The 10,174-nt window shown below is 38.9% G+C and overlaps 1 protein-coding gene across 1 annotated transcript; it reads right to left on the bottom strand.

The window, feature by feature from the left end:
- Positions 1-257: 257 nt before the first annotated feature.
- On the bottom strand, positions 258-9,606 carry LOC149081285 (retinol dehydrogenase 7-like). The gene is made up of 5 exons (XM_089238125.1): positions 9,247-9,606; positions 4,245-4,457; positions 3,968-4,150; positions 3,750-3,882; positions 258-1,504 (listed from the first exon to the last, which is right to left on the bottom strand). The coding sequence occupies exons 1-5, from the start codon at positions 9,554-9,556 to the stop codon at positions 1,162-1,164; spliced, it is 1,182 nt and encodes a 393-aa protein (XP_089094251.1). The 5' UTR covers positions 9,557-9,606; the 3' UTR covers positions 258-1,161.
- Positions 9,607-10,174: the final 568 nt, after the last annotated feature.

The raw sequence follows: 10,174 nt of genomic DNA, 5'->3' as shown, positions 1-10,174 counted from the left end.
GGCAAACGGGATTTTGCCACCCCACAGTAAACTTCGATGATTTTAGAACAGTGTTTCTGTTCCTTCCTGAAATTTGCGCCTCTTAAATATTGCTGCCCGGGGCAGTTTCCCCTCTGATTCCGGCCCTGACTGCCAGTGCTGTATATTTTTAGACGACACACACTCACATACGGCAGGAGCTGGTATTACATTACATTATGGAGATTTTACGCGTCGTCTCAGCTGCTGTTGGTTCGGTTTTTTTTTTTTTTTTTTTTGCAAAAACTTACATAGTCTCGTTAGTCTAAAAAAACAGCTGAGTATGACCTTGAGTAAGATAAAGCTCATTAGTTGAAGCTGAATCGGCATTCTTAAAAGTGTAGGACGATTCTTAAACATATGACGATTCGCAAATGTAAAATTTATTCCATGTCCTACATCCACGCTTTCATCAATTCTCACAAAAACGTGGCCTCTGTTAAAATGCGAAATATGCATTAGGGACATTAGGGGCCATTCAAGTATTACGTAAGTAGATTTTTAGCCATTTTTGACCCCCCCCCCCTTGTCAGCAAAAGTCAGCAAAACACTGACCCCCCCCCCCGTCAGCAAAATCTCGTCAGCAGCTTAGAATATTTCATATCTTCAAAAAGGGTGGTTGATGACGTAAGCAACCTTCACGTCAAGGGGGGGGGGGGAGAGCCGTGAGTGAATAATCGCTAGGACAATGAAGCCGCGGTTGCCGAAAGAACTACTGCGGTAAAGAGAGAGAGAGAGAGATCAGCTTATATCTTTAGAAATTTGGCATGGATGTGATCTTTGACAATCAAAATCTAGATACCAGGATAATTCCTTGAAATGGACTAGCCTTACGTTGGTGAGTGACCACCGGTCACCAACGTAAGATGCCCGAGAGGAGTGTGAAAATGATCCGAGTTACATCGATCAAAACTTGTTCTGTTAGACATTACGGCAAGGGTTGACCTTGATATACCGATTAATGACTCCCGTGACTATAACACCTTGGTCATCTTTCAGTGTCCATTAGATAGCGACCTATACAGTAGTCTAGAGTCGATTCCGAACGGCTGGAGAAAGACATCAATGCACCGGTTAGTACTTGAACACAGATCTATTGAACCGAAGGCTAATCACTTGTCCAAAGAAAAGAAACGTCGCCTGTTATCGAGATTGTTGCAGTACGACTTCATTTTTCATCATGTCTCTGGTGACGAGATGGTCGTAAACAGGTTTCGGCAGGTTCCTCAATATCCAGGACAGAGCTCTCAGAGATCTGGCCCCGGGGCCGTAAGAGTATTTAGGTTGTTCGACCGTCACGGCTTCCTCGAGACACTCCATGACGTCACCAATGCCATCGCTATACAGCATGTTGGCAAATTTCGACAGCTGTCGCTTGTACAGATCCAAATAGTCCGGTGAATACAGCGCTTTGATTTCTCCGGAAGTTCCGCTCCACGTCTTTTCCAGATTCTCCGACATCAGCGACGTGCCGTTGAATGAGGTTCTGCAAAGAGAGAAAGAAAAATGCGTTATAGTTCATGGATGCAATAACCCCCGCCCTCATCCCTGAAGCCGATACGGCCCATCAAGGAATTTTACAGGACCAACGAACGATTTGAAACAAGTGCGTTTTAAATAAATCTGTCTTCTTTTTTTTTCATTTTTCTTTTTAGTCATCAGACTATTCGACTTCAACCGCTTCGCTTACAAGCAATTGGCGAGAAATTTGGATGATCTCTGTTTGACGAATCGGCGATAAATATAGTAATCTTGTTCTAACCTAACCGCATGTTAGAGAAAAAGAGGAAAGAAAAAGTAGAAAAGTAAGAAAAAAATGAAAGTAAAAAAAACAAGAGAGGGAAGAGATATATACTTATCTATTATATGGCTTTTATACTGCCTACTGAACAATTTATCCAGCTTTTATACTATAGAGAAGTTACTCAGCTTTATACTGTCTTATTTAGTTTTTATAAAATTCCCATGGAGAAGTTACCCAGCTTTTATACTGACCGAGGCCTAAACGATACTGGCATAACATGAAATTTCAAACATTTCCATCTTCACTTCAGAAAATGGAAGACAGACAACACGAAACAAGAGCAACTCGACATTATAAATACGTCAGAGCCACACATACACTCAGAACCCCCCATTCCGGCATGTACCGATTCGTTAGAAATTCCGTAGAGGAATGTGTACGAGGTGCATGTGCGGTTAATTGGTAGTAGTAGCAGCTTTTACACAGCCTATGAAAAAGTTATCCAGCTTTTATACTGCCTTTGAAGAATTTATTCAATGTATGTACAGTCCTCGAAGAAGCTGTTCAGCTTTCCCTCGAATACGTTATCTATTCGATATAATACAGGGTGCTTCAAAAAGAATCATCCGATTTAAAAAAATCATAACTATTCAGCTTTTAATCCGTTTTGATCGAATAATGTATAGGTAGAAAGAGGGGAAATCTCGAGTTTCACGCAGACCCTCGACAGGTAGCGCTAACGCTTTTCCTTCGGCCGCTTGAAAGAGAAATGCTTGAAAACTAACTTTTCCCAAAGTTAGAAACCGATTCGGATGACCATTTTCCAGCAGGATGGGGGCACCCCCACACTGGAGCCAGAGAATTTTTGAACAATATAGCATTCTTAAACGATGGACCGATCGTACGTGACCTGACGATTCAGTTAAACATCACTGGCCTCCAAAATCGCCGGACCTCACAGTGTGCGATTTCTTCTTGTGGGGGTTTATAAAAGAATACGTTTATGTGCCTCCCCTTCAAGCTACATTAGCCGAACTGAAGTAATAGCAGCAGTGGATGCGAACATGATCGCAAAAGTTTAGGATGAATTTGACTACCGTATAGACATATGCCGTGCATCCCAAGGTGGACATATTGAGCACCTTCCAGTTGGTTTGGGAAAAAACTTTATGATTAGCCATGTAATATAAGATTAATCGTAAGTGGCTGTGTTCAATATTTTTCGTAATATACGCATTTCAAATCAGGTGATTCTTTTTGAAACACCCTGTATATAGCTTCAATTGTAGCTTTAACCCTCTCTATGGCTCACCTGCATAAAAAATGTATTGAACTTTTTTTTTTACAAAAACGGATGTAAATTGGTACTGTTGCCATAATTTTTATTGAAACAATATATCAATCAATTTAATAAATTAGAGGAGATTTTCTAATTAGCAAAAATGTGGTTAATCAAGGGCAAAATATACAGTTTGCCTTAATTCTATTGTTATCTATATAAACAGATGAAATCTTGCTCAGCAAAGTTTAGTAGTTTTTCCTTGAGCGTCTATTCGAACCCCGTGCGGCCCCACTGGTTGCTAAATCCGTAGTAACGGATAAAAATAACTGCAGGAAAATGTAGAAAAAATGTCTTATCTGTAAAACTGAAACTTTGGACGTAATTGAGTGGACTAATGTCTGTGCGCCAAAGAAACAGTAATTTTTGATGCATTGCATCTATACTAGCTGGGAACCAGAAAAACAATGGATATTTATCAGTTTAAGCAGAAGTGGAGACCAGGGTAGAATTTCAATCGCTAAATTGCCAGTTCTTTTCCCAAATCACTTATGGCGGACACAAATTTGCGAATTTTCTGGGTAATTTTACTAGTGCGGCTTATACACCGGAGTGTTGTCGCTGGTGCGGCCCGCGACGCTGCAACTGGCCATCACGTTGGCCCTTGGACATTAAGAAGTTCGCCACCCCTGCTTATACTGTATTTACCTGATCATATAGGGCTCCACCGTCACGACGTGGACACCAAACTTGTACATTTCGATGCGCAAAGATTCGCAAAAGGTGATGACGGCGCTTTGGCTCGAGCAATAACCTGCCATTCCCATGAAACTCAGACGACCTGCAGACAGGAAAATGAGACTGGCGTGAGTGACACGGCGAATTCCCATGAATGTGATAATAATGACTCGAACATCGCGACTCACCGGCGGCGCTGGTAACAGCGATGACTCGTCCCTTGCATTTGCAAAGAAGAGGGAGGAAAGCTTTCACGACTCGGACGGTTCCCAAGTAGTTGTGGTCGCATATTTTCTGGAAATCGTCCACGTTGGTCCAAAGGAACTCGCCTTCGTCCTGTGCATCGGCGTTGCATACGACTGCCCACAGTTCTGGAACACGTATGATTAAAATTAATTATGAGATGCAGGTAGTGTTCATATCAGGGTAAGTCGCGGTGCGGAACTCTTACATCAATAAACTTACTGTTGTTGCCGAGGTTTTCTGAGACATCCTCGAGCGCTTTCTCAACGTCCCCATTCTTTGTAGCATCCATTCCGACGACCCGTAAACGGCTGGAAGAGGTCTCTCCGAGGCTTTTGGCTTCAGCCTTGTCGGGATGAAGACAGCAAGCGAATACATGGAACCCTTTGTCATCCAGTTTCTTCGCCAAGAGTCGGCCGAACCCGCTGTCACACCCTGAAAGCAAAATACCAAATACTTTGGCACAAAAAAATTGCATCTGGATATGATTATTCTTTACAGAGCCCTCAAATCTTCGAGCCAGGCTGATGTGGATGAAGGGCAATGTGTCGGGAGGGGCGATTATTCGTGCACTGAGCTATAAGTAAACTGGAGTGAAGACTTCCTATACAATAACACAGACGTGCGCGAGCCGACGCAGAGGAATACAAAAGTGGGCGTGACGGAGTGAGACGGGCAAAACATTGCTATTTCAGCATGTAAACAATAGGGGAAACTTCCATCTCGAGAGTTTTTTTCAGTTGTTTTCATATTATTTCATTAATATAGTTGTCCATCTGCACATACACAAATGGTGATATTGTGTTCTGTCTATAATTGCTCTAACCGATGATGAAATTGAAGGAAGATGGAAATATACTTCAGTTTTTCATAAGTAAGTGCACGTGGTATTGTGTTAAAAGATGCATTCATTTTTATACTATAATTGTAAAATTAAACGCACGTAGTTCTCATTTCACGTTCAATTTCTGTTTAATGAGCATAATTCAAAATAACAAATTAATATAATTTTGGGGAATTATTTATAATAAAATAATTTTGGGGAAATAATGTGAGAATGAGGAGTATTAAAATGCAATTAATACTATTTACATCATCAGTTTTTGCTAAATATGAAAAGCGAAATATGCAAAATCATAAATGTATCATAATCATCAAAGTATTATAATTATGTTCACATCTAATTATATTATTAATGTATTATAATTATCAAACAATTATGATTGTTAAGCTACTATTATGAACAATGATTGATTGATTCTATTGCTTTCTTGAAGCCTGAATATACTTTTTTTTTTTAATAAAGGTTTCCCTCTTCGAAACCCAGAAGTTCTTAAACAATGGGTGGAAGCTGTGAAAGGAAGGTCTTGACATCCTATTTGTGCTGAGAATTTCGCAGCTGACAGCTAAACTCCTCTTCTCAACGCTATTTGAAAGAACATGATGTTCCTACTATATTCAATTTTCCAAATCACCCTCAACCTTTGCAGAAGCGACGCTGATCACTTATTAAACACCTTCCACTGGTAAGATATTAAGTTATTTTTCCTTGTTTAAGTGGTTCGAGTACAATCGGTCCCACTTAAATGGTTATCAACAGTTCTGGAACATGATATTTGATTAACCAGTGTATTCAATTATGCGGCGAACAGTCAAATTGCCATTGTGCACCATAGTACACAGCTTTTATATTGCAATATATATATATATATATATAGTTATAAATACTCAAAATATTGGCAACTTCTGTTTTTCGCGTAAAAATGAGAAAACTTTATTTGCAAACTATCCTGGAAAATTACAGTAAAACTTCCTAACAGCGGCCACTAACAGGACCATCCAAAATAAATTAAGCCTTCTTTCTAGGGCATTTTTATGTTCAGTCCGATAGCTGAAGACGTTCTTGTGAAAAGATTGACACATCCCTCCCAAGAAATTTATGCCCTGGATATTTCTATTCATTTGTTATTTGCAAGGTCCATTTTTTGTATTAAACCATGCCTTGAAGTAGGGAGTGCCACATAAACAAATCTTTTCTAGTAATTGGACAGCTTGTGTATTAGTGTTGACAGCATGTCTTCTGTTGTCCCCCCCCTCTAACCTGTAAGATTTTTTTCCCCTCTCCACTGCCGTCAACACCTGTCTAGCATTTATACCCAGGAATAGAAAGCATACACACACAGTCGTTCTTTTCATAGAATTTGGTGAGGGGAGGGGGGGGGAACTGCCTTGAAAATCAACTTGAATTTTTTTTTAATTTTTCTCATTGTGCTAATTATATTTTTTCAACTCCGTGTCAAGTGTTCGTTCGGAAATAGTTGATCGGAGGTTACTTGTAATGTTAAGTCTGAGACAGAATCCTTTGGTTTCAACAAAATATGGCAGTAGTTCGGAGGTGGCCATTAGAAGAGGTTTACTGTATATGAAATTAATATTTTAATTAGGTTTGTTTTTTTTTGCAGGTTTTTAAAAGGTTGAAAACTGCTGTTCACAATCATGACAACATGGCGAACACTGATGAATCAGATGTTCAAAATGAATTTGAAGCAGCTGCTACAGCATTATCCTTTGTCAACAGTCTACTGGCTACAGTCACTTTGTCAAGGGAGGATTGCCCTAATTTTCCAGGCCAGATCAGTTCTGAAGTGCCGAAGTCAGATATTCCCACCAAAGCTGAACTGAGGCGCAAAATAAAACTGCTCCATGTAAAGATTGAAATGGAGTGAAATTGAGGGACAAAAAAATATCAGATCTTACGTCAATGTTAACAACGGTGCAAAAAGTATGTGGAATGCCCATGCAAACTGTTACCTTGTTAAAAGACATTTTTGGAGTTGTCCCATTTGAACTCCTAGTATATACCAGCTGAGAAATAAAAATGTGAAACCGAGTAGGAGACGATACACATCATGTATGAAAGAATTTGCACTTACTTTATATTTTTATTCTTTTTGTTCATATAATTATATATAAATTTGTGAAAAAAGTTTACCCTTCCCCACCCAGCGATGCTGAGATCATGGGTGAGCTCTACCGAATGTTACCCAGGTTTCATGAGCGAAGCTTTCTCATATGTTGAAAATGTTACAGCACAAGGAAGCACTCCCCTGGATTGTGCTCTAATAATTGACTGTCTATTAGGGTAGGTCCTGTAAGATTTGATTTGTGTGACTTACATGTTCTTCCATGTCAACTCCCCAATTAATGAATACACAATGCCCTGCTTTCTTCATGTTGGCACCTCTGGTCTCTCCTTGAGCTTCGATTGCGTAGTTGTGAAAATGCCAATTTAATGCAGTTTTTTTTTGGATAGTTTCAAGTTCATTTAAATTCTAATGTATCGCCTGTGAAATATCTTTTATTGAAATTTTGGGCCACCACCTGGTCATCTTCCTTAATGTGTTGATTACTGCTGCTGTGGACCTGTTTGTAAATTGTTTATTGGAAAAAACTTGTGTGTGCACATTGTTGTATATATGTTTGAAAAAAAATATTAAACACTTTTTTTTCTCTCTAATTTTTATTTCATTTCTTGCGTTGAAAGTTCTTTTTTCAGCAGTTAATTCGCGGAAATATTCACTGCTATGAATTTTCGAAGTGGAAGCCTTCACCAAAATGAAAAACACAATATTAGAAATATATGTAGGTGTTTTTTTATAAAAAAAATAGTTCCTCTTAAGTTTTGGAAAAGAAAGGGTATTTCGTGTACGAAAGTAAGTATTCATTTTTATACATTTTTTTGAAGATAAAGAATACATAATTATTGGCCGAGAAGTGAAAATAAACGGAATGTACACGTCTCGTATTTGGAATTGCCCTATTACATTAACATGGTCAGGAAATTTTTTGCCCGGTTCGCTACAAAAGGGTGATGCGGTCGCGTAGGACGACGGCTCGCGCAGTCCTCACTCCACTTTACTTATAGCTCAGTGTATTTGTGTAGGTTCGGAGGATTGTCCCGTATTTTACAAGGCAGACTAATTTTTCCAATACTATCCGGAACTTAAAAAAGGTGCTCGCCAGCTCCCGGTGTGCACCACTGTTTCTGCGGTCCACTTTTAAGTGCAGAAAAATCGTTTTACCCGTATTTAATGCTGTTTTTCGCAAATTTCCTCCATTTTTTCGAATTCGGATATCTCAGTGAATATTGCACTTAGAAACATGGAATTTTTTTTGTTGGCATCAGGAGGGACAGAGCAACAACTTTCTAATTGGGGTTTGGAGCACTGTATAAAAAGTTAATTTTAAGAATTACACAACCCCTTGAAACATGAATGGCATATCTGAGTACTACACGTTATTTGGAAACCTTTTTTTACTTGGAAGTATACCTCTATACGGTTCGTCAGTCAAATGTCATACCACCTGTTTGATATGCACCCTGTATATATGTTACGATAAATGTGATAAATGCAGTTGTTATATATAATAATCGGAGATTATGCGTAGTACCAAGCTTTGCGTCGTTGGTGAACATGATAAATCGTACTATATGATAATTCATACATGTATCATTATATCGGGGTACGATAGTAAAATTTGTTATTATTATATCGGGTCCGACTATAGGCTATTCATCACACATACTAACAAGCCCGTCATTTGGGGGATCAGTAGGAGAATGGATCAGGATCAACCTGGCTTTTACAAAAATTTAATAGAAATGGACGGACAAGGTGAAATATATATATATATATATATTTATTTAATATAGCCCCCCCCCCGAGCCAAGATTATAGTGTTATTTTGCAGGAAAAGACGTAAATACCCCCCGGAAGGAAAAAAAAATCTAAACCCCCCCCCCCCCGGAGAAAATTCTGCGTACACCTATGTATACACATTTATTGAGCATTTGTTCTTTGCCCCCCCCCCCCGAAAAAAGATGAAATGATGGGCCTGCATACACCAGACCATTTGGAATATTTTTCATATTTATCAAATTACCAATTATACACTAGAGTATTATGAATAATTACAGATAAAAGCTATAAATTTCAAGCATTTATCAAATTTACCAATGACGATTGGGTTTGATGCATGTTCACCGGTAAAAGTTATAAATTTATCACAATTACCGAGACGATTAGTAAGTATGGAAAATAACCGGTTATTATGTATAATAAATAACAATTTATCACATTTACCGTATAACATATATACGTATATATATATACCCCGCATCTCTGGTAATGACGACCCTTGAAAAAAAAAATCATTGTCTCACCCGTAATGAGAACAGCCTTCCTCCTAGCTTCGACCTTACGCTCGCGCTTCTTGTTACCAACGAAATTGGGAAACAGGATGGCCGAAAGGCAAGCCGAGACGACAACCATCAAAGACCAGCTGACACATCTAGGAAGAATCCATAAGATAAGAAGACCGATCAGTGCCCCGATGGAGAGCTCCTTCAGGGCTGCTCTATATGGCCGGTTCAAGTTCTCTCGGAAAGTTTCCACCAAACGCCAAAACCCTCCAGTTCCTTGAAGTTCCTCTCGCTTCACAGCACCGTCCGAAAACCTGAAGAACTCGGACATGATGGTGACCACTAAAATGAGAAAAACGTAATCTGACCAGGGATGAACGAGACGTCTGGGAGTGGCGCTAGTATAAGAGCGTTAAGTGCGATTTCGAAACTTGATTGTCAATAAGGAAGTCACCCTTTTGTTTTCCGAACACAATGTCCATCTTTGAGTTATTCTTTTCTGCCAAAAAAAAATAGGGAAAAATTACTTCTAAATGAGGAAAGTATTTTGAAGAAAACAATTGAGAAATATATATTTTTTGTGTTCATTATTTTCCATGAAATTCTATCATGTCTCGTTGCGATAATTCCGGTTTTCTCAAAAGTTGTTGAGCAAGAAAATAGTTTAAAATAGATTTTTTTATCTCTTTCTTTGAGAAATATCCTCTATTTTTTTCTGACAAAAATTTGCAAACAGTGAGGTTATTCGAGATTCTCTCTTATTAGGTGAAATGTGAATTTGAAAAAAAAAATTGGCAACAGTTTTAATGTACAGTCGGCCCCACTTCCAAGAAGAGGCATTCAACGGTTCGAGCACATAATTATCCGATTGAGATTGAGCGGGGCATTCGGTTATGCAGGGGAAAATCTACATGTACATTTTTGCCCTTACTCAAAGCCTTAGTCACGT

Source organism: Pholcus phalangioides, unplaced genomic scaffold, assembly GCF_987345545.1.
Source record: "Pholcus phalangioides strain wild (caught in Gottingen) unplaced genomic scaffold, Ppha-v1.0 ptg000010l_1, whole genome shotgun sequence".
Taxonomy (NCBI): Eukaryota; Metazoa; Arthropoda; class Arachnida; order Araneae; family Pholcidae; genus Pholcus; species Pholcus phalangioides.
Note: the sequence above shows the minus strand (reverse complement) of the source record. Positions and strands in the feature narration are given on the sequence as shown.